The 25,276-nt window shown below is 39.8% G+C and overlaps 1 protein-coding gene across 4 annotated transcripts in view; it reads left to right on the plus strand.

Moving 5' to 3' along the window:
• The window catches only part of PDCD1LG2 (programmed cell death 1 ligand 2), a 173,155-nt gene that overhangs the window by 34,345 nt on the left and 113,534 nt on the right, over positions 1-25,276 (plus strand). Inside the window, exons 5-7 of one of the 4 annotated variants that reach the window (XM_057498646.1) lie at positions 510-644; positions 5,663-5,712; positions 18,307-25,153. In XM_057498646.1, the coding sequence (XP_057354629.1) occupies positions 510-644; positions 5,663-5,712; positions 18,307-18,312 (191 nt within the window). In that variant the 3' untranslated portion in view covers positions 18,313-25,153. Of the gene's footprint in view, positions 1-509; positions 645-5,662; positions 5,713-12,743; positions 12,945-18,306; positions 25,154-25,276 lie in introns of those variants that run through there. The other 3 variants (XM_057498644.1, XM_057498645.1, XM_057498647.1) reach the window with 3 other exon arrangements.

The raw sequence follows: 25,276 nt of genomic DNA on the forward strand, positions 1-25,276 counted from the left end.
ATTAGTGCTTGACATTGGAAGGGGGAGATTTGGGGGCTAAGGGACTATCCTGCTGGAAAGAGAGAGATGATGATGATACCAGGGAGGGCGGGAGGTAGAGAGGAAGGAGGGAAGAGAGGGAGGGATGGACACAAAAGAAAAATAAAAAAAGGAAGGAAAAGAAAATGACAGATGTATGAGAATGATGAAAAGCATGAAATCTGGAACCAGACAGTCTGGATTATCTCTACTGTGTTGCCTACTATATAACTTTGGGAGTTTCCTAGGTTCTCTCTGCCTCACTTTCTATACTAGTAAAGTTGGGGGTCCCTTTACTGAAACACCCCTGCTTCAGAGGGTGATTTAGGGGAGTAAATGAGCTAATATTTGCAGCACACACAGAAGAGTACCTGGTATGGAGTACATCCTCAGTGCAAGTTGGCCATACTGGTTATAACCCACACAGATGCCAACTTGGTTTACCTCTAAGCTACCATGTAATGGGATTCTGGTGCTCTTCTTTCACCCAGGTGAGATGGAATCCAGCACCTCTCCAACTTCACTGCTTCATGTTCTCATCCCTTCCTTCATCATTGCTTTAGTGGTCATAGCTACAATGATAGTCCTAAGAAAACAGCTCTGCCAAAAGTTTTATTCTAGAAAAGGTAAGTGAGTTTTATCCACAGTAATCAAAAGGGCTGGGTGCCTGCAATGTGAGGCTCTGCTTTGCCCCACTGGCCTACAGCTTCCCAGTTTTACTCTAAATCCACTCAAAGCTTATGAATTGCTTTGGGCTTGTCCTGATCATTTTACCCCAGAAGAAAATCTTTAGTCTTCAGTGAGCTGAAGTCCTTAACCTGAATGTTTTAAAAGAAATGTTTTGTTCCTGTGGCTGACATAGTTTGCTTTGTTCTTTGAGCCAAGTGTCGTCAACCTCATGGGATCAGTGCAGTTTGGCAGTGCAGACAGCTGTGTGGTCAGAGTTCACTGGCACAAGGATACCAAGGTCCTTTCTGAGGATTCCTTTTGTTTTCATTCCTCTTTTGCCATTCTTGGTATGAACTGGGCTAAGCCCTCCTCCTACCCCCAGGAATCTGAAACCCCTGGTTGGTAAGGAAAGGAGAAAAGTGTGTGAAGCCATTTGAAGGTGGGGTGGTGCCCTGAGATGTCCCAGAAGCTCCCCCAGGTTCCCTTCTAAGGGTGTCATATTCTCACTGACACACTCTTTTCTAGCATGCCAGCTGGGCCAGTGCATGCCTGCAGCCACTGAGCCCTGGTCAGAATACTTGCAGGCTGATCTGGTGCTTCCCTAAACTGTCTCTTTGCCAGCACCCAGCAAGCTCCTGCCAAGATCTACATGTGGACTTGTGTATAGAAAAGGAAATGACATCTGGAAATAATTCAGTAGGAATTTGCAGTGGTCTCTATTTGAGGATTAGGGGGCTTTTGGGTGGTTGTGATCCTGCATTTATAGTCTAACTTCTGTATTCTCACCTGTCATGAAATATTGTCATACTGCATTTGTCCATTGCCCTATGTGTGCTTTACCTTGGGTGCTAATCACAGAAGTCCCTGCTGCAGAATGCAAGGAACTATTGTAAAAAGAAAGGTAGGGAGAGGAGGAAGAAGACAGAAGACAGAAGGAAGAAAAGAAAATGAGAAAAGAAAGAGAAACGACAGAAGTGGGAGGGTTGGGTATTTCACCATAAAGGAGGAGTTACAGGGTCTTGTCCCACAGAACTTTGACTGAACAGAATCACTTCTGCAAATCTATGACCTTAGAGAGTCATGACAGATGCAGTTCATTAGAATCTTATCTTCTGCCATTCTTCTTTTACCTCCGCCATATATACCTCTCAGAAACAGCTGTATACCATGGTTCCAGGCCTGGGGCCTGAGAACCCATTTGTCACCCCAGAAATGATCACAGTCTTCTATGCCTACTGTATTTAGTTGAGTGAAATAGAGTCACATGCAAAAGAAAAAAATCCTCCCTTCAACCCAATCTCGAGTGAGTGAGGGTGTCATTAGCTGCAAGTTGGGTGCAAGGCTCAGGTACTAGTTGCTGTGGGAGACCTTTGTTACTAGTAAGAGTTAAGTGAGTAAACTTGCAAATGATTCCTTTTCTTGCTCTTAATGAGCCAGAATGAAATCACAGTTGCCCATGTAATAACCCTCCTCTCTAACTCAGATGCATCGGAATCTGCTTTCTTGCATGGGACACACATGGAAATGCACCTACTGTGCACACAAACCCATACGTCACAGAAAAGGGTGAGAACTGCTAGCACTATGGCAAGAGCTTCAAACCAAGTTGGAAGTCTAGTCATTCATTGGCTCTCTGATCTTGTACAAATCCCCTCACTTCTTTGAGATGTTTTTCTGTCTGTAAAGTGGGAAATGACAAGAGAAGGAACATTTACAGTTTCTTGACCCAACCTCACTGCCACTACTGTGCTTCAGCCTAGACTAAAGCAGAGCCCTCCCAACCTGTCTCCCGCATTGACTCCTGCTACCTCCAATATGGTTTATTTTCATTTTTAGCTAGGAGAGGCTTTTAAATTCTCCAATCTACCATGTCTCCTCTGTTCAGACCTCTTACGTGGCTTTCCATTGCCCACTGGATGAATTCCCAACAAACCCTGGGAGGTGTGACTCATATTTACAGCTTTATACCACATAACCATTGCCCTTATTCTCCAAGCACTAGCCATATAGGATTTTCTAGTCCTCAGAGGCATCCCATTCTTTCAATTCTGAGTTTTCTTGTATGCTATTTGCTTTTCTTAACATACTTTCTTCTACTTGTCCACCTGCAGTTGGAGTCAGCCTTTAAATCTTAGCTAAACTGTCACTTCATCAAGCAGCCCCCAATTTTACCCCCTCACCACACCCATTACAGTAAATCCGCTTGTCGTATATCTCAATAGCACCTACTTCTCTTTTTAATACACTCAATACACAATTACATATCTGGGAACTGTTTTAATAGCTTGGGCTACAAATGTAATTGCATCCCTTTTAATTTTCCAATGAATTCCTTAAGCAACTACCTTCCCATGTTAGTAGAATTCAGTGTCTCCCTCTTACAGCATGTACTTCCCTAACTCCTGCTCGTGTCAGGAGACTGACTTAGCCCACAGGGCCAGTGCTGCTTCCAAAGAGGCAGGAAGGCTGCTGGGGAGCTAGGTCAGTTCACCAGAGGGCCTTGGTTTTGAGCTGTTGCTGTTTCTACTCCTGCCACTCAACATCTCTACTCCCTCTGGGTGTCTCCATCCACGATGCAAGGTACTCTTGCTGGTCCGGATCCCAAACACACCAGAGTGATACAAGATGATAACTTTTCTGGCTCCCCTCATATGTTCTGCCAAAGCAAGACATTCACAGGCTGATGAGGCAGAAGGGGCTTCCTGCCTTAACCACAGCTGTGCCCAGCTAGCCTCTTCTGCTCTAGGCCTCTTGTTAAGCCTGGGATGCCAATCCTAACTTCCTTCTTTTGAGTTCCTCTTAGTGCCATTGTTGTCTTGAAGTTCTCGGTCTATTGGAGAGAGACAAGTAAACAGGTAGCAATCTCAGTCCCATCCAGAGACTCCTTGGCTCCTAAACAGAATTACCCACCTATGCCTTAGTGCCCAGCTCTGCACACCAAGGTGTATTGCGAAGGCAGCTGTTGTTAGTCCGTAAAAGGTTCTGTTTACCATTTATTTCCACCTACGAGGTCATTCAACACAGAATGACTTGCTGTGTCCCAGAGGAGAATTTAGCAGCTTCTGCTGCAAAAATAATGCCAAGTTCTGCCTCATCCATTAGTCTTTAAGTTTGATGAGTGCAGGAACTGGGCTTCTTTTATTGGCCAATATATATTGTATGTCTCTGACATTTCCTGGTCCATATAGATGTTCAATAAAATTGTAAACATGTAACCTATTATACAAAGGTATATATACTAACCTGCTCTATACAATATAGTATTCAGATGTGGTTATTTAAATTTAATAAAAATTCAATTCCTTGGTCACATTTTATTTGCTCACACATTGTAAGTGCTCAATAGCCACATGAGGCTAGTGGCTGCTATATTGGACAGAGCAGATATATTAATATTTCCATCTTTGCAGGAAGTTCTATTAAACAGCACTGTGTTGCACCCTTTACAAATTTCTTTTCAGTTAGTTTCACAAAAACTCTTCAAGGCAAGGAGTATGTCTGTTTTGCTGAGAAAGAAACTGAAGCTCAGAAAATAAAATTATATAGTTGGGAATTTGAACACAAGTCTAACTCTAAAACTTGTGGCCTTTTTGTTACAAAAGGGCTTGGTTAAAACGAGTCAATGTGAGCAATATTATCTTTGGGCTGCAGAAGCAGAGAGTCTCAAACCCAAAAGAATTGAGTGACTTTTCCATTGACTTGCTGAACAAACCCAAGATCAGAATTGGAGAAGTTACCAGGTATAGACATCAGATCTCTAGAACATGTTTTCAGATCTTAAGAACAGTATTCCTCAACTCTCTATGGTTAAAAAAACAGTTCATTTTTAAAAATTTTTCTAAATATATTTCTGATATATATTAAAGACAAATTACTAAAAAATGAAATAGAACAAAGGCATAAAACAATAAAGCCAATTTTTACTGGATTCAATAAATAGGACATTTCAAAAAATGTGATAAAAAAATAACATAATAAAAGAATTATGTTGAAGTTTCTACATGTTTCACTTGATTTCTATAGTTATCATGGACTGGAAACAAACAATTCATCTACCAGCTCCAGCCCCTGGACTTTACTTTGAGTGGCACTGCCCTGAAAGCCTGAGTCAGGACTTTATAGGGATTTAAACCAAAGGCCAAAATGCTGGCTTACAGAAGAACTAAAGACAATGACAGCACAGACCTCTCAGGGATTAGGAAGGCCTTCCATGAAACTCCAACATTCAAGGGCAATTCCTATGTGTTAACCATTAAGCTCCTTTCAAATGTAAACCCTCTTGAAGGAGACTACAGTGCCAGATAGAGGCCCTCAAAGTTCTAGGCCAAGGTCAGGATGGTCATGAGAGAGTTATTAAAAATCTGGTGTACAGAGCAAAAACAGAATTAGAGATGGACTGAGTTCAGGAACCCAGGCAACTGCAGGAGATGAACATCAAGACCTGGAAGAAATCAGAAGGGGAGGTAACATATTAAATCAGAGTCTGAGAAAGAGATGAAATGGGGGAAATGGTGGTGAGCAGCATCCCATTATGTGAACTTCCTCTTCTGCCCAGTGAGTTGTTTTAAACCAGTATCAGTCATTTACACCTTAGTGCAAAATAATTGATCATACCTTCTGCTGTGTGTAGACAGGAAGGAAGTGGCAGTGGAAACTAAAGCAGAAGATGGAGAGAGAATTCTGGAGCCAGACATTTCCTGGGCTGACTACCCAAATTAGCAGCCCCTCAGCTTCTGAGAACCCAGGGAACAAGGATAGACAAAGGAATTGGGAAGTGGAGGACTCTTTTGTTCACAATTTTTGCCTAAGGGTACAATTTTGCATTATATATTATTCAGGCTGAGGTCTCAAGCCATGGTAGACATTTGGACTTCTATACGTAGATTTATTTACTTATTGTTTGCAATCTTTTAGCCTATTAACAGAACACTTTTCTCATTAATCTTATTCCATCACTGGGGTTTTTATTTTGCAGACACAACAAAAAGATCTGTTACCACAATACGGACAGAAATAAATGGAACTGTGAGTAGTCATGATTTTTTCTTTCTACTTCACCTCTTTTTCTCTCCCAGCTTGAATTAAGAAATAATCCCTGTTCTATTAATGCACAAAGGGCAACTGAATAGTTTAGACCTGTACAGAATCTTCCCATTCAGAGGCATTTTAGCTAGTTGTTCTTGCAACCCTACATTGTTCTGTACCTTTCTTGGAGAACAAAGATGGTGTCTGCTTCACAGCTGCAGAGCTATTATGTAACCTTTGGTCTGCCTAGATTGCTAAAGCACTTCTAAGGAATACTACATAGCATATCTGGGCTCACATACTTAGAAACCTAATTAAAATGTAACAGCAAGGGGAAGATACTCAACTGTGATGCAGTCAGTAATTTATGTTTTTGCAACAATTATTAAGTACATTGTTGGGAGCTATGAATCAAGGCTGTAATGCTGGGGGAATAGAGGTCTCTCTGTGAGGTTGACAGGCTTGGAGCCGGAATTTGCAGTAAAGAAAAGATATGATTTGGAGGTCAGGGAAAAACGGGGTTGTTGAAATCATTCAGACTGGTTGGATGAAAAGCTTAGACCCTGGGGAAGTGGTGTGTTGGGGATCAACAGGCCTGGGTTATGTTGTAAAATGGGTGTTTCTAGCTTTCTTGGGAAAGCCACCTCCCCTCTTATAATCTAGGAGTCACATGGCATAAAGCATGAGTTCATGAGTTCACCAAAATGATGATACAAAAATCATACAAATTTCAACCTAACTTTGCATCATTTACTCAGAATTTTCAGAACTGTTCATTTTTAAATTTCCTGAATATATACCCCAAATTCCAAAGGCACCAATTATGAAAGCAACCCTAGAAAACCTTCAAATTTTGGTTTAGTTGGTATTTGAAATACTTGTCCATATCTGGCTTATACATATCTCTGGCAGTTCATAAGCACAAAATATGACTGAATAGAATGAAACTGGCCCTTGCATCCTCCCCATCTCCCACCATTTCCCTCAAAGCCATTTGTGAAAATACATCCTATCACTGTATACTCATCTCTGGGCACAGAACCAAGGAACAGATGCAATTAGGCCTGGGATATACGTGAGGCCCAGGTACTCTGAGCTTCTCTGAATCAGCCACGATATATTCTTGACTCAGGGAAGTTTCAGTTCAACACTGGCAGTCTTGACTGAAACATCTGTTTCTTGAGAAACAAAAATCCTGTATTCCTATGTATTGGTTTGCTTGGCCTACAGGTGAGTTCCCATGGTAGGCCCCAGTATTTGTCTGAGTTTCATGAGCTGAATCTTTGTATAAGTGGCTCCTTTAACTGCTCAACATAAGGAAGAAATAGTGAATGGCCTGGGAGCAGAGGTAGCAAACTCAGATGCACAGCAGACCTAGGCAGGTGATGAAATGAAGAAGGGTGTGGTGTGACTATATAGGGAATGCTGGAGACCGTGACAGATTGAAGAGGTTATTCTCTGTCACTGAGCACTTGCCTAACATTGCTGGAGAATATAGAAGTCCAGATTTTTATATAAAATGTCCTACTTGTTAAATTGGCTGATAGTGTTTCAAATACCAATTAAAACAAATAAAATATGCCCACAGAGAGTATAAGAACAAAGAAAAACTGAAGGAACAAAACAGCAGCAGAATCACAGAACCCAAGAATGGACTGACAGTTACCAAAGGGAAAGGGACTGGGGAGGATGGGAGGGAAGGGAGAGATAAGGGCGGAGAATAAGAGAGGGGGCATTACGATTAGAATGTATAATGTGGGATGGGGAATGGGGAGGGCTGTGCAACACAGAGAAGACAAGTAGTGATTCTACAACATCTTACTATGCTGATGGACAGTGACTGTAATGGGGTTTGTGGGGGGGACTTGGTGAAGGGGGGAACCCTAGTAAACATAATGTTCTTCATGTAATTGTAGATTAATGATAACAAAATAAAAAATATATATATGCCCACAGACTAACTGAGCATGTCAGTGACCAGTTTGCAACCTCTCTCCTAGAAAGAAAATACTGTCAGGAAAGAGCTTAGGGTCTGACTAATGAAGGCAGAAACATCTGTTTGAGGAATTGAGGAATATTCATAGGCTTTGCTGGCATCCTAAGCATCTCATTCTGTACATGGTCTAAATATTGCACTATTATGGAGTGGCTTCTTTGAATTAACTGGATATCACAACCCATTTTTGACCAATACATCTCCTTATAAACAGAAAAATCTTAAACCCCCTTTTAATTGTATCTGAAATTCAAAATAAAGAATCTATCTTGGTGAAAGTCAAATTTCAAAAGAAATGGGACTAATTCCCCCCTCCCCAATTATACATAGTCACCCTCTCCACCTAACCCAGGAGAGGGAGAGTCATGGAGGTGAGAAAGTGATGCCCCTTCTCCCTAGCCCTTACCTGAGAATATGTGGTATGAAGTAAAGAGGTTAGGACCACTTAGATACATATTGTAAAAGACACATAGGAATATTCCTGGTAGTTTTACTTATAATAGCAACAAATCAGAAATAATCAAATATGGATCAACAGAATAGATAAACAGAAAGACTATACAGTAATTAAAATGAAAGTACGAGAGTATTGTTGAGATGGATATATCTGAACAATATAATTTTGAGAGGAAATCCAGAATGTAGAAAGATGTAGACAATATGTTACTAATCATAGAGTGTTTTAAAACATGCAAACAGCCCCTAAGTATTGTTTATAGAAACAGTCATGTGAAGTAAAAGTACAAAAACAGTATGGAAATGATAAACATCAAATTCAAACTCTTAAACTAGGTTGTAGGTACACAGATATTTGTCGTATTCTTCTCTACGGTTTGTTTTATGCCTAAAATACTTATTTCTATTTTTAAAATGTCATGGCTAAAATTCAAGAGATTTAGACTCAAGTTTTTCTGTGAGCTAGTTACACAATCTTGAATAAGATACAACCACTCTCTGAGCTTCAGTTTTGTCGTCTGCAGATTGAGAAGGTTGTACAAAATCCAGAAGGGAAATCAGGACTCATGTCAGGTGCAGGGGATGCTTAGAGCAGAGATGAGGATGGTTTAGGAGATCATGTCTAGATGGGGAGTGTGGTGACTGAAAAGTCATGTCTGCCTTGAGTGCAGGATGGGAAGAAGTCATGGACCTTGGCCATATAATTGCCAGATGTGAAGTAGATGTCTTTTTTTTTTAATTATGTGTTTTTCTATGTTTCTGTTCATCTTTGTGACATGAATACATATTTTTTAAAATATATGATATTGACACATTATTTTATATTCTACATGTTTCAGTTGCATTCAGAGTTACTTTCAGGTTGGTCCAAGCCTTTGTAATCATGTTTAGAGCTGCATAAAATGTGGAAATTGACTAATAATCAATAGAGATGGAGTATTTAAGGAAAAAAAGGTCCCTTTTCACTTAGCATAATGTTTTATGGTTTTGTCATGACAGACACCAATGTGTTAGATTTCAGTAGATGCTTTTTAAGTTCCTCCCTATAAAGGTGCTCACCATTTATTAACTTCTTACTGAGAACTAATTATGTCCCCTGGGAAAAAATGGGAGCAAAACTTAGAGATAATTGATTTGGGGAATGGAAAGAAGATAGGACTGGATCCCAGTGTTTGGACAGCCAGGAAAAAACATGGTATCTTTTGTTGAGGGCAAGTGGCACTTCAGGCTTCTCTAGAGAAAAAGAACCACTGAACCACAAGAAGATTAACAAGTATGAAATCTGTAGGGCAGGCTGACAGTCTGGAAGTTCAGGTAAGAGTTAAGGTGCAATTTTGAGTCCAAAATCTGTAGGGAAGGCCAGAAGGCTGGGAACCCAGATGGGATTTTCATATCATGGTCTTGAGGCAGAATTTTTTTCTTCTCTGGGAAACTTCAGTTGTTAGTCTTAAGGTCTTCAACTGATTGAATGAGACCTACCCACATTATGGAAGTTAATTTTCTTTGTTTAAAGTCAACTGACAAGTATTAGTCACATCTACAGAATTCCTTCACAGCAACGTCAACTAACATTTGACCAAAACCAGGGCATGATAGTCTAGCCAAATTGATATAAAATTAACCATCACAGGCACCAAGAGATGAGGGAGAAGTCTTGACTGGAGTAATTCAATTTGTTGGACTTCCCCAAGCCTTTAAAAATAGAAGTATATGACCATCCATTACCTGGTCACTAGAGTTGTCTAAGAGGCCAGGGCTCTGTCTAATACCTCTGTGCTTTTGCTCATGTTGTGTCTTCTGCCTATAATACCCTCCCCATTGCTGTTACTTACCCAAACTCAAACTTCTTGCAAGCTCTACCTTAAGAAATAATAATAATTAGAATTAATATTATAATAATGCCAGACCATTTTTCTGAACACTTTAGAGGTACTAATTCATTTACTCCTCACAGTAACCCTATGAAGTATTTACTTTCCTGCACTAGCCCCCAATTTTATAGGTGAGGAAATAGTTGTGCAAGATCATAAGAATACAGCTAGTAAATCTAAGGCCCAGTAAATGAGCCCAGGTAACCAAGGCCAGAGCCCACACCTGTCTGCTACACTGTACTCACTTGCTTAAGCTTTGACTCTATTCTCCAACCTGCCCCTCTTATTTTCCTTCTGCATTGTGGATGCAGTCTATACCACTTTTAAGCACAAGATCACAGCATTATTTTCTGGTTGCCTCCATGTGTGCACATTTTATGTCTATCTAATCGGTGTAATAAAGTGAGAGATTAACATTAATGCAACTAGTGGGTGTTTGGTGTTTGTTCCACTGTTCATTGTGCTTCTTTTAGTTTATTCTGTGGTGAGTTTAAAGAGGTGACTAATTTTGACCAAATTTGGCTCACTACTGAAGGATAAATATTGTATAATTTTAGTTGAGTCTGCTCAACTAAAAAAAGAATAACATAACAATTTTCTGAATTTTTTAATTACATAATTTTTTCTGAATATACAAATGAAAACTAAAAAAGTATAAAGAAAATAAAAATAATTTATGACCCATTGTCCAGAGACCACCATGGTTAATATTTGTTATTTAATTCCTAATATATTTTATAGTTAAAGTTTTACAGAATTAAATGATAGCATGTGTTACTTGGTGTTGTTATTTTTTACTTAATTATTAATCAATAGTATTGCCTATATATTAAAAATGTAGTTAATGGTTCTGTGATATTTTATTGTATATATGTACCAGGACTTATCTAATTCCCTATTGTTTGGTATTTGGTATCTACCTCAAAGAGGTTTCTGTTTTTTGCTATTTAAATATTATCTCAGTTAATAGCTTTATACATAAATCTTTATGTGCAAATCTTGATTATTACTGCTAAGATAAAATCCAAGATATAGAATTTCTGTGGTAAAGCTATAGGCACTTTTAAGACTCTCCAAATGTATAGCTAAATTGCCCCCTTAAATGTTGTACCTATTTATACTAGCAATACATGAAAGAACAAATTTTTTTTTTTTGTAGATAATTATTTTTTATTGAAGGGTAGTTGACACACAGTATTACATTAGTTTCAGGTGTACAACACAGTGATTCAACATTTATATACATGATAATTCTAGGTACCAGCTATCACCATACCAAGTTGTTACAATATTTTGACTATATTCCTTATGCTATACATTACATTCCGGTTACTTATTTATTTTACAATTGGAAGTGTGTACTTTTTTTTGTGTGTGTGTGTGAGGGCATCTCTCATATTTATTGATCAAATGGTTGTTAACAACAATAAAATTCTGTATAGGGGAGTCAATGCTCAATGCACAATCATTATTCCACCCCAAGCCTAATTTTCGTCAGTCTCCAATCTTCTGAGGCATAACAAACAAGTTCTTACATGGAGAACAAATTCTTACATACTGAATAAGTTACATGGTGAACAGTACAAGAGCAGTCATCACAGAAACTTTCAGTTTTGCTCATGCATTATGAACTATAAACAGTCAGTTCAAATATGAATATTCATTTGATTTTTATACTTGATTTATATGTGGATACCACATTTCTCTCTTTATTATTACTGTTTTTAATAAAATGCTGAAGTGGTAGGTAGATACAAGATAAAGGTAGAAAACATAGTTTAGTGTTGTAAGAGGGCAAACGTAGATGATCAGGTGTGTGCCTGTAGACTATGTGTTAATCCAAGCTAGACCAGGGCAATAAAACATCCACGTATGCAGAAGATTTCTCTCAGAACGGGGGGGTGAGGTTCTAAGCCTCACCTCTGTTGATCCCCAATTTCTCACCTGATGGCCCCCCTGCGACTGTGCCTGTCTTAGGTTGTTCCTCCCTTGAGGAATCTTACCCGTCTCTGTCTAACCAGTCATCTTCCGGGGCCATACAGGGAAATGTAAAGTTGGTAAGTGAGAGAGAAGCCTTATTGTTTGAAAAGGTTAGCTTTTTACTTCTTTGCATATTTATGCCCTGTGGCTTCTATGCCCAGCATTTGTCTTGAGATATCTTTACCACTTGGAAGAATTATGATACTCGGTAAATTCGATATGAGGCATGAATTCTATTTAAGGGTTGTAATTAGGAAGGAAGAAGAAAAGCTATAGAAGTAGCAGGCGGAAGAAAACATGGGAAGATTGATTATTTCTTTGACATATCTTCTTGTAGAGTAACTTCAGCATGTATAGGTTTTAAACTACTAATTAAATTGCGTACACACATTAACACAATAGGAGTACAGTTACATAACCAAAGCATACCTGCAATTACCAGCCATCTCCAGTGAAACCAAGAAAACCAGTTAGGCACCCTAGGCATTTGTGAAAACTTATCTATGATATGGTGGATATTGTCCAACTGTACTTGAACAATCTGAGAGAAATCAGACAAATTAAAACAGCCCATTCCTGGGGACTGTTCACATCCCAAATGTTCTTTTAACAGTAAATAGTCTGTAGTTGTAAGATTTTGGAGCGCTGCAATTTGCACTTCTCCTAATTCTTGGTTGAGTTCCAACAGTATAGATCCAGTCAAATTTTTTGTTTTATTGTATGCACAGGCCAGCTTAGATATCTCCTTCTTCATTCCCATGGCAAGTCCAGGAACTGGTGGGATGAGTGCATCTACAGCTGTAGCAGTGCGTGGATCTTTGTCGGGATTTTTTGATGATCATCTTCTGGCATGAGTCTTCCAGAGAGTGCTGATGTTGGAAGTTCTTTTTCATATCGTATCTTAGTTCATTTTCGGGGTGATAGAACAAATTTTATCACACTTGTTCCAGAGATGGGTATTGTCATTGCTTTTAAGTTTTGCTAATTTGAAAATTGTAAGTCATTATTACCTTAATTTGCATTTAAAAATTGTTGGTGACATAAAGCATTTTTCATATATTTATAGGTTTTATCTTCCTTTGGGAACTGCCTATGCATATCTTTTGTCCATCTTTTTGTCTTTGTCTTTGCTTACAGTTAATATTAACCTATTGCTTGCTATATATTTTATAGGTTTTCCTTTGGTTTGTCATTTACTTTTGAGTGGTTTTTCTTAGCCTAAGAAAACAGGTATTGGATTTAGTAAAATTGGGTTACAGGACCCTATTATAAACATTAATGTCCTATATGCCATATCCTTATTTTTAAAAAGTAAGTGTATTAGTTATAACATTTATGCTAGATAAAAGCCTATATTGAGTAAGATCTGCAGTTCCTGGAACAGTAAGTTATAAATTTCTAGAAAGCAAGTACAGGGTCTTCCTCTTCTTTTGAAAGCTCATTTACATCTTAGGAAGTGTACTTTCAGTGGCAGCTGTTAAATGAGAATCAACCAAAGTTAACAGTCTACTGTCCATTGACATGTATCAGCTAAAAAGGGGTAGGCAAATTATAGCCAGGGAGCCAATCCCTAGCTGTTTTTGTAAACAAAATTTCATTCAGTATAGCCATGCTCTCCCTGAGACTTTCATACCCTATTTCCCCTGCCTCTGAAGGCAGAGTTGAATAATTGCAACAGAGACCATATAGCCCATAAAGTCTAATTTTTTTGCAATCTGCCCTTTACCAAAAAAGTTTGCTGACCCCTGACCTAGAGGTTCTCCCTGTGCCTTCTCTCACTGTTTATATACTTGTTTGTGTTCTAAATAATCCAGTGCCACCCCCAGCTCTTACATCTTTTTCGTGAAGTCTGTGGACAGAGCCCCACTGGAAAGTGCTTAGGCCCAGCCAGCCCAAGGCTCTCACTCTCTTACACCCATTCTCTGCCATCCCAGCTCTGCCTCACCACCAAGCCACCTGCATGGGACCAGTGTCGAGTTTTGGGCTCTCCAGGAGTCGTCCTGGGTCCTCATGCTCTTACCTAGCATCACCTTGGGAGGGGGGTCTCGGAACCTGCTGAGCATGTCCATTGCACATACTTCAGACAAGACTTACTCAGATAAAATATTCTCCCTTTCCACGTAAGAAGGGAAGGGCTTGCTAGTTTTGCTTCACTGGCAAGAGACTTAAATAAGGCCTGATTATTGTGGGTGCCCAGAAGGGCTCAGTAGCTCAAGCAAAACAGCAGCTCAGAGCTGGATTTTCTACTCCAGAGCTGTGCTCCTAGCTTTCTAAATAACCTTGGGAAAGGTATTGCCTGTTTCTATTCTTGTGGAAATCCAGACACCTCAGTCTCCCAAAGGGGCATTCAAGGCCTTAACTTTAATATTATAAAATAAAAAGACTCACACCAAACTTAAAGTGGCCACAGAGATAGCTCACTCCTACCCTTCTCCATGGTGGATGTGGTAGTCATTAGTGTCATTTCACTTATTCCTGGATCTCTTGTTTTTGTGTACATCAGAGGATTGCAACTATCTGCAATTAATCTGTAGTTAGGTGTGGTCATGCGAGGCCTTGGTCAACTAAATGTAAGCCTAAGTGATGCGTGTTACTTCTGGAAAGGAGATGTAAAAGCTAGCTTTGCCATATTTTCTTTTTCCATCTAGCATAACCAGTGACATTTGAGGTAGTAATTGCTACATCAGCCTGGGTCTCTGAGTGAATACCAATAACAGAGCCCCTTGCTGACCCTCAGGGAACATGGGACATGAGCAAGAATAAATAAACCTGTGTTTATTACATTGAGATTTTGGAGTTATTTGTTACTGCAGCATAATCTAGTCTACCATGACTGATAGAACAGGGAAAAACTGAACCTCTACTCAGTAGACCATATGTTATCATTTAAAATTCTGTTTCTGAAGAATAATAATATGAGAAAAAAATCCCTTCTATATAATAAAAAGTAGAAAAGATAAGATATACAAATATACTATGATATTTTATCACATAGACATAACCAAACATTGATGGTCTATTTTAAAAAAGCTTTTCATATACCCACCATACCCCCTTTCTCTTAAAAAGTGAAGTAAAACATTAAAATGCCTGTAGTCATTGTCTTTATATTATGAATCCATAGTTTTCTTCTTTTATGTTCCTGAATTTTCTTTGTCCTTTAATACATTTTTAAGTGTCCCAATGTATCATTTTTAAGTACCCACTGGTGCTTGTTAGATGAAGAACGAGACTTTCTAAAGGCCATTTACCCACCCCCCACTCACCTCTCTATCCCACTAGTCAAACATACTGTATAGAACTCTTTCATTAGGTTCTCATTAGCTTTAGGGAGAGAAATGCTATACCATCTTTCAAAGACACAAACCAGTATCTTAGTTGCCTTTCAGAGATTCCTAGTCCAGCAAACCTGGAAGGAGTGGATATAACTCCAGACATGTAAGCAAGCGATCAGGTGACTTGCTCCAGATCATCTTATAACTTAGTGGTGGACCTGGAGCTAGAGTCCAGGCCACCTGACTCCTTTCCTGTAGTGCACTGCCCTTTCTATGTGTGGAATCTCTTTTTGCGGGCTGATCTTACTCACTTGTGCTGTTATTTGGGCCCATGGCTTCTTGGTCTATGCAAACAACCAAGCTGTCAACCAGAGTAAGTTCAGAAGTGGATTCTGATACAATAGATATATATTAAGCATAATAAATACCTTTTAAAAAGTTTTTCTAGCCATGAAGTCATGGTTTTTCAGAGCCTACAGACATGTAACCTTACTGCCTCATTTTAGAGATGATGAGATTGGGGCTAAGGAATGTTAAGTATGAATGACATGAAATAATAGAAAAGTAAAAGGTCTTGTGATTCCCAATAAAGTGCTGTTCATTCATTCATTCACTTTCAATTGTGTATTAAATGTCTGCTATTTGCAAGTGTCAGTTAGGCCACATGGGAATTGTAAAGGTAGATGAAGCATGGTATTAATCAACCAAGATTATTGCAACTAAGTATTAGAGATAAGGTACTTGAAAAATTGTTCTCATTCGAATAATTTGGGTTAAAATTAAAATAAAAGATGTCAGATTTCTATATGCCCCCTAGGAATTGATCCAACCTCTGTATTTTTTGGGTTTGTTTTATTTTTTGCATGTCTCTTGTCTTCCTTTTAAGAACTTCCACTTGAGAATTGAACACAGGTCCACTTGAGAACTGAAATTCCTTTCCCCTTTCCTAGTCCAGTGGTTTCTAATCTTCTTTTCTTTTTCTTCCTTTGCCATTATAATGGAAATAATAGACAACACCTTTTTCTAAAGGAAATATTAGACAGAATACCTACACATGCTGATTAGGAAAAACTTCAGTCCTCCTCCTGATTCTCTGTGACACCAGTTGGGTGTCCTACAATTTAACTCAATTCTGACACGTTCTGCCTGGAGGTAGCATGAGCTCCCACAGGTTAAGGGCTCAGTCTCACACGACTGCCTATCCCCCAACTTCAGATGCCAATGGCAAGTCACCTTGTCACCTGTGCTTCTGGCCAGTAGGCTGTAAATCTGGTGTTCCCACAATCCCCTCACTGAGTTTGATGAATTTGATAGAGCAGTTCATAGAGCTCAGGAAAAGTTTTCTTACTGTTTACCAGTTTATGGTAAAAGGATAAGATAAGGCATACAAATGAACATTCACATGGAAGAAATGCAGAGGGTATGTAGGAAGGGGATCAGAACTTCCACATTCTCTCTGTGAGCCGCTCTCCCAGCACCTCAATAAGTTCACCAACTCAGAAGCTCTATGTTGGGGTTTTTATGAAGATTTTATCACATAGACATAACCAATCATTAACTTCATTTTTAGCCTTTCCTCCTCTCTGGAGAATAGGGGGTGGGGCTGAAAATTTCAAGCTTCTAATCATAGCTTGGTCTTTCTGGTGCCCAGCCCCCATCCAGGAGCTCACCAATGTCACTTCATTAAGATAACAGACACTGCTATCACCCAGAAATACCAAGGGATTTAAAAACTCCATGTCAGAAACTGAAGTCAGAGATCAAAAATTAGAACAAAAGATGCTCCTAGTGCTCTTATCACTCAGGAAATTACAAGAGTTTTAAGAACTTCTTGGAACATATTTGGGAAATCATGTAGCTCTCAAATTATCACTTTATTACAAAGCCCACCTTATTTATCTATCCTAAGAATCCCCAGAAATGCCCACCCCATGTTAATCTTCCCTCCCTCACAGAGCACAGCTGTTCCAGGGAGGGAGCCAGGTGCTGCACGAGGGGTCATTAACAGTCTTACTCACCTGTGCTCACAAATGTTTAATTGTGCAAGAAGTCTGTGTGTGTTTTTATAGTTCTCTACGGCTTTACAAGAGATATAAATAATATATGAAAGTTCAGAGATGGAGAAAAATACTTTAGGCTTGAGATAATCGGGAAAGAGGAAAGGTTTCATGGAGGGTGTAACATCTGAACCATCAGAAATGGAAATAGATTTCTAGACAAGGGGACACAGGAGCAAAGACAGAAAGGCAGGGAGACATGGGGCATCAGCAGGAAAAGGCATGTGATCCTAGTTTGGAAAGAGTCAGGTGTGAAGTAAGGAAGAGACTGTTGGGGACCGTACTGTGAGCCACATATTCCAGACAAAAAGGTTACATCTTACTCACTAGACATTGGTGCCTCCATCAGGTCTCAGCAGGAAACAGAGGGCAAACTCAGAAGGGGTAACTGAGGCAAGTTTACAGTTTTTACTACTGACAAAGACACGAGCAGGGTTAGGGGAGACCAGAGATGTATGTTGACCACCCTGGAACCAGCAAGAGCAGGAAATGGTTGACCATCCTTAGGCTTGAAGAGGAAAGGAAAGGAGCAATTACCAGAACCTTGTGAGAACAGCAATAGGAAAGGGCTGCCTCCAAGGAGCTATGGCCTTCAACAGAAGGACAATGCCAACTGACAGCCTGTCTGGAAGGTCACTGAGGAATGCATACGCCACCTCACTCTCCTACCCGTGCGATCTCCCGTCTCCCCTCAGCTGAGGGAAAGACGGGGATGGAAGCCAGAAAGAAGAGAGCCCAGTGCTGCAGTCCACAGTGTCATCCTCCTGGGGCCCAAGCAGGAGAGAGCAGGTGGAGAAGGAGTCTGCAGAAGAAAAACAGAAAGGTTTTGAACCATGCTGCCTCCAGACAGATGAGATTTGTTCCTAAAGTAGTTTCTCACTCCAATCATATTTTTTTAGTGGTTCTTTATTTTTCTAATCAGAAATATGATTTTCCTATTTTTGGATATTTTTCCCCAGATTTGAACCTGTGGTCTCAGGAGCTGGGGTGACCTGATGGGACATCCTCAAGAAGCTTCTGGACTCTGAACAAGAATTCCTTGGCGTGCAGAGCTTGGTTGTTTGTCTTTTCAAATGCCTTTGAATGAGCCAGCACTTTAATCTGGAGACTGCAACAAGACTACACAGCACCCGGCCATGATGTGCTTTAGAGGAAGTCAGGCAGCCCATCTCTTCACTGACCTGGGCCTCTAAGCAAACACTATTGCACTTTAGAAAATGACCGTACTGGATCTTAGACCCCAGTGAGTGTCCTGAGGCTCCTTCTTGCTGCCAGACTGAAAACAATGGGAATTTATTGCCCTAAGTTTCCAAAATGATTTCCAGAAGCAGAGATAAGTGGATATTTCCAGTTATAGAAATGGGCAGATTGCCAATAGGGTTATTTTTATCTATAAAATGTTTTCCAGTTTCCTCCAGCTACTGGAAAACCTGTTGAGACTTTAAGTTCATAGGCAGGGCTTTATACAAAGTCAAGTCATAATTGACATATTTCATGGCTTACTGGAATCTTAAAAGCTCCTGAGTTGTTCTAATTAGCAGAAAGCATTTCTGTGCACAGAGTGACCAACTACAAACTGCCAGAAAAGCCATTATTTTTGCAAGGTCTAAATCACAAAGCATTTATTTTAACTTGTAACGGCATCATATTGAATGGTGTTTTTTTAAACTACATCTTTCCTTCAAAACATTGTGTTTTTTTAACCTCAGATACCAATGATAAACATTAAAATTTTTTGGCATGCTAATATTGTCGTGTCTGCAAAGATTTCAGATGAGCTGGCCCTAATGGCCAAAACTTCAAACGAAGGCTCCTTCTGGCCCTATATATGGCTTTAATCTTAACCTGTCACTGTCTGTGTCTACATCTGTGATACAGTGACACTAGTTTAGGCCTTTGATGGTTGGCACTGTGGAAATCTTGTGGGATCCTGCTATGTGTGTGTCAAGAGGGAGGGTAACTGGACACAGCAGCACAGGTTAATCATGTTAAGTTTAGTCTTTGTGCCAAAACCACGAAGCCCAGGGCATTAGTTGACTCATGAGCTATCCAAGTGTGTACATCCTCATGTATAACAGAGTCTCAGTGGGTCTAAAGCAAGCTCTTTAACTGGTGCTCAAAGTGAGAAGAATTTGGGTTAATGGGAATGAAGGCACATAAAAGTGAGTAACAGAGAAACTAAACAACATCTCAGTTTCTCAGTTCTCTGTCTATACAAATCAAAGGATGCCTTTGAAGAATAAAACTCAATTGTTTATTCTTCACCGTGTTTCAGATCTTCTACTTTTGGCTAAGTGGTTTCCTCAGGGCCCGCCCAGGTCAGCAAGTCTAATATTCGGCCAGGCCATTTGGCTCCCATAGGTTTGAAAGCCTTTGAGGCACACTTGGATGCTCACCTCAGAAGGGCAGGATCCCAGGGCTGTTTTCCAGGCCCCATGTGTTGGTCTGGGCCCCTGCTGGAGGAGCAGCATCTCCTGATGCTGTGGAGATCAGGGTAGGCAGACAAGGCCTCCTCAAGGAAGCAGGTTCCCTGATGCTGGGCCCCATTCCCCCAAGACAAGCTGAATCCTTGGGCAGTGGTGTTTAACTCTATTAGGAATCCAAAGGCATAATGGCTTCTGTCAAAATGCAGCCATCTTTGTTTCTAGATTGGAGCTATATTCTAGAATACCAAATAAGGACAAGGTCTCGAGCCCCAGTGTCCTGAAGTTCAAGCTTCTAACATTCATGAAGAAGCCCATAACGCAGTATGTCCTAGTATGACAAGTGTTCTATACTACAGCATACCATCATAACATCTAACATTTATCAAGTACTGACAATATGCCTGATACTGTTTAGCATTTTATACATATTATTTGACTGATTTCCCAAAACCCTCCGAAAGGGGCACTATTTATGTCTCCATTTTAAAGATACTCTGAGGCAGAGAGGTTACGAAATTTAGTTAAGGCTACCTGTTTAGTTTGGAAGGGATAGAGCTAGAGCAATGAAATTATATTCACTGTAACCCATAATGTGGCCTGATTTCCTGCCGGATGAGACTCTAAGGTGGGGCTTTACCAGCTGCATACCTCCTGTAGTCTCTTTTGCTCATCAAGGATTAAATTCACTCTTACTCTTTCCAGGGAGGCACTATGGGGGGTGGGAGGGAGGTGGAGTACAGACTGTGGCAACAGAGATTCCAACCCCAGCTCAACTGTGTATGGTTCACACAACTTCAGATATATCTGTTTATCTCTCTAAGCATCATTTTCCTTATCTAAAAAATGAATAATATGAGAAAGGCATTTAGCACCTTGCTTTATCAGGCAAATAGTAAATATTTGATAAACATCAGGTATCACTGATAATTCCCCCCAGTGCTAGCCACAATCCTTGCCAAATAGACAATACCCAGATACTATCAAGCTAATCTGTCTGCAGGGTATTTCTCCTATACCCTGCTCCTGAGGTGACTATGATCCTAGCTGAGGTATATCAGCAAGGGTTTTATGTCCCTGGGCTTTCCTATACATATCACATTCTCCAGTAAAGTCAAAGGGCTCACCAATCTTCAAGTATGCCTTATCTTCAACTGAGCCTCCACCCAGAACACTTCCCTTCTCATTCACCCTGGCAAAATCCTACCCACCCTTCAGATGCCAGCTCTGCCAGTGAATATTGTTTGATTTCCTCCAATTGAATATAAACTCTCTTTACTTTAGACAAAGCAATTCTTTCTCTGTCCGTCTGTGAAGCAGTTATCTTTCTTGGTTTTGAATCATGAGGATTTGAGAATCTATTATATCTTCCCCTTAGACTATAAGCTCCTGGAGGATAGGGAGAGAGTAAGTTTTGTCATTCCTGCTGCATCTTTTATACAATGGCTTCCTCATGCATGATTGGCTCTGAGACTCATTAGAATATTGGAGAGAATGGCTACACTTAACATTTTTACTTTTTATGACCTTAACGTGATTCACTAAAAATATATATAATGGCAGTCCTTTAAAGAGCTGAATGAGTTCTAAGTCTTAAAAAAAAGTGTCTTTCACAAAGGGAGCAAATTAACATTTGGCAGAGTTTGAGGAACTGAGAAAGACAAAACATAAAAATCACCTATGATCTCATCATCCAAGCATAAGTATTTTCATTTTTGATGTTAGCTTTTGCTCTTGTCCAGACATGTGCATAATTTTAGCTATAGTTGTAACATTATAATTTTCTAGCCTTTTTAAAATTTGTCATTGTTCCATAACCTCATACCTACGTTCTTGACTAGTCTTCCTAACTATCATTTGTAATGGCTGCCTGGCTCACAGATTCATGATGAGCTAGAATTGGGCCCAAACTCTACCTATTACCAACCACTATAAGTCCCTGGACCACAGTGGCATTTGGGGTTCCTAGGGATTAGTGTTATCTCAGACCATTATTTAAGAATCCCTGAAAAGTCTGGGTATTTCTATTTCCTCCAGTGCAGTGACCTTAGTAAGTGACTTCAAATCCCTTTGAGGATGGCTTGGAGGAAGATCTGCAACAAATATTTGTAGCACTGTTGCAAAGTCCTTTCTCTTCAACCAGGAGCTCCAGAGCTGTGAACTGGTAAGGTCTGGGAACTGGGGGTGAAGCTGTATGAGTCTCAGTTGTGAAAACTCAAATCAGATTTTTATTTTATAGATCAAATGATGCTTTGATAGGCTGACCAACTATTTAATTCTTATAGCCAGCTAAAGATTCCTGTAAGACATTTTGATTGCCACTCTGGGATCTCATCATCTCCATTGAAATCAGGAAGCCCATTTCCCACTATCATCCTTGACCTACAGAAAACAGACACCTGAGGTGTTTAAAGTTGCTAGGGCTCCCTCATTAATGCATTTCTCAATGCTTTAGTGAAGGAAATATTCCTTGGGTACTTTTAGAGTGAGGAAAGATGCACAGGTTACCCATGATAAATTACTCCCTTATTCCTATTTCCTTTACTGTACATTATTCTAGAGAAACTCTATCAACTGAACATCATTAAATGTAGCCTACTCAGCATAGGTTTCAGGCAGCCAACTAAGCACGCAGAGCCACTCTCAACTACTCAAGCTAATATATTTGTTTCAACTAGCTTTTTCTGTCTTAGAAAACTTAGTAGCTTATGTTTATTATTTATGTTCTTATGATTTTTGTAGGTTAGCAATTTGGTCTGTGCTCAGCTGGGGCAACCTGTTTCTGCCTTACATGGTGTCAGCTGCGCTCACTCATGCATTGCAGTGAGTTGACAGAATTGGCTGGAGATGCTAGTTTTAGATGGCCTCACTCATAAGTCTTGGAGTTGATGCTGGCTGTTGGTTGGGTCACATGTCTCCAGCAGGTTAGTCCATGCTTCTTCAACATGGAAGCTGGTCCAAATTTAGCAAAAAGAGGGCAAGCTCCAACGTGCAAGTGCTTTTCAGATATCTGTCTGCACCACATTTGCTGATGTCTCATTGGCCCAAGCAGGTCACATAGCCATAACAAAAATTAATGTGGAAGGGGATTACATGAGAGTATGATATACAAAAATGGCATGAGTCCCTGGAGGCTATTACCATAACAGTGTACCATAGCATTTAGTCCAAAAACCTATAGAAAGTGTATTATACCACAGCTACCTAATTTTGGCCCCAACTCAAAGCTATGTTCTGTACTTCTTGGTCTAATATCCTAAGAATCCATCTCCATACAAGCAAGGTTTCTTTCAAATACAGATTTAATACCTTGTAATTCTTGTGGAATATAAACCTTTTCTTCCTGAGCCAGACTCTGCCTGTTTCTCCCTGAATATGCTGGGACCTGACTCAAAATAAAAGCCTGAAGGCCATGAGATTGGAAGAAGTGGTGTTTAAAAAGAATAGGGATCCTGTGCAAAGCAACCACCTCATATGTCATTATTACCAGGTTTTCAAACAAAGAAAGACTGGTATCATCAAACAGGAGATGAGAGGCTACTTCCTCTACCAAAGGAAGTTCAAGGATACTAGGGGATTCGAGATTCCCAGCTTTGTCCAAGTCCACCCAAATATTCCCATTCCTAGTCTCAGAGTCCTATTCCTTCCAAATTACTGCCTAAAACTCTCATGTATGAGCCTTGGCCAGTCTGTGAATGGGTAGCTTTAGAAACCTTGTGATGCTCTGAAGATGATCTGAGCTGAAACCTCTATACAAGCACCATAGTGTGATCAGAAGCAGCCATCTCACCTTACATTCCCTATAATCATCTTTACTACCGGTAAAATAATCCAATGCAGCAGTTAATTGATTTCCAAAAGCCTGCTTCCATTGGCACTCAAACCTAGCAAGAATAAATGATAATTTAATGCCATAGATTACCAATTTCCATTTCCATTGGCAAGGTGTTCCACTCTAAGTTCAAAGCAATTCAATCCCAGAATCCTGTTTTTGAGGGTCTCTTATAAGTATCAAGTACTGTATTAGCCAGGGTGCAGTAGAGTGGATTCAGTATTAGGAATTGGTTATAAAGACATTAAAAGGCAGAAAGAATAAAAAGTGGATACCAAAGAGACCCTAATATTAGAAGTGCAGAGAGCAGCTAACTTTCTGTTGTCTGCTGCTACTGGAGTAACACTTTCAGGAACTACAAAAAGGAAGGAATTCTCCCCCTCCCACATTCCAGTCTCTAGGGTTTCTGATTTACCAAACTTAACAAGATGCCAGCTGATAAGGAAGCTGGTAAATGCCAAATGCCAGCCCTGGCATGACACAGCAGAATAGAGGAAGATAGGCTTGGAATAGAGACCAGGAGGTAAATAACCAACCCATTCCTGAATCAAAACTTATTTGAATAAATGGAGATGTATTCCTTGAGAGAGGAAAATACAAAGACAATGAGTTCCAATTAGATTGTAGTGCAAGGAACTTTCTTAAACTTTGTGGCATCTGACCATGTAACAAAGGCCTAATATATATTTCTTAATTAACTAAACAAGAAAATAGTAATTGGAAACTGCTCTGGCCACTACAGTGAGACAAAATTAATTTATTTTTCAATGTACTTTGTGAAGAAGTTGTGTCTATTTTATCATTTGGTTGCAAAGTGACTTAAATTATAAAAGAATGTATGGCTTATATAATTGAACAGCCTAAAGTGCAGTTGGGCACAGGGCTCCAATAACGTCCTCAGTATCCAGGTTCTCTCTACTATATCTTCACTCTGCTTCCTCTTTTTGAACTCAGTTTTCAAACAAGATCTCCCCTCATGATACCAAGATGGTTGCCAATAGTTACCAATCTTGTTCAAATCCACAAGAAAAAAGAAAGAGAGAGAGAGCATTTTTTTTCCCATCATTCCCAGCAAAATCTAGAGATTAATTCTGGATAAGCATTTTTCATGTGGTCATGTGCCCAATCACTGGAAGAGAAAGAAAGAATATGAGTGATGTTTTAAGTCTGAAAGGCTGCTCATAACATGTGAACTGAAAGTGGGGAATGTGATAGGCCTCCAAAATAGAAATGGACCCTGGAGATGTAGACACTGATGTCCACTATCAAAGCCACTTATTTAATCAGTCAGCAGTTGATGAGCTCTTACTATCCAAAGGTCTTTATGTTAGAGGCTGGGAATTTAAGATGGCTATATCACGGTCCTTATCTTCAAGGAGTTTGCAACTAGGCTGGTTAACCAATGATGAATGTAACCCTGGTGTCTGCTGGATGTTGGGACAGATGCATAAGGATCAGGATATCCTTTGTGCTGAAGTGTTAGAAGTACCCAAATGTATCCACGGACTCTCCTGGAATGTATAGCAAGATGTCAGGGACCTATTCTAAGAAAAACATTAGAAGCATGGTTTCTTAGCATTTAATATGAAAAAGTTATGGGGAGCTCAACATAAAATAATATGAGTGACATCATATGAGTCACACTATCACATGTGACTCCATATACTTCCAAAT

The sequence above is a fragment of the Manis pentadactyla genome, chromosome 3 (genome assembly GCF_030020395.1).
Source record: "Manis pentadactyla isolate mManPen7 chromosome 3, mManPen7.hap1, whole genome shotgun sequence".
NCBI classification, from domain to species: domain Eukaryota; kingdom Metazoa; phylum Chordata; class Mammalia; order Pholidota; family Manidae; genus Manis; species Manis pentadactyla.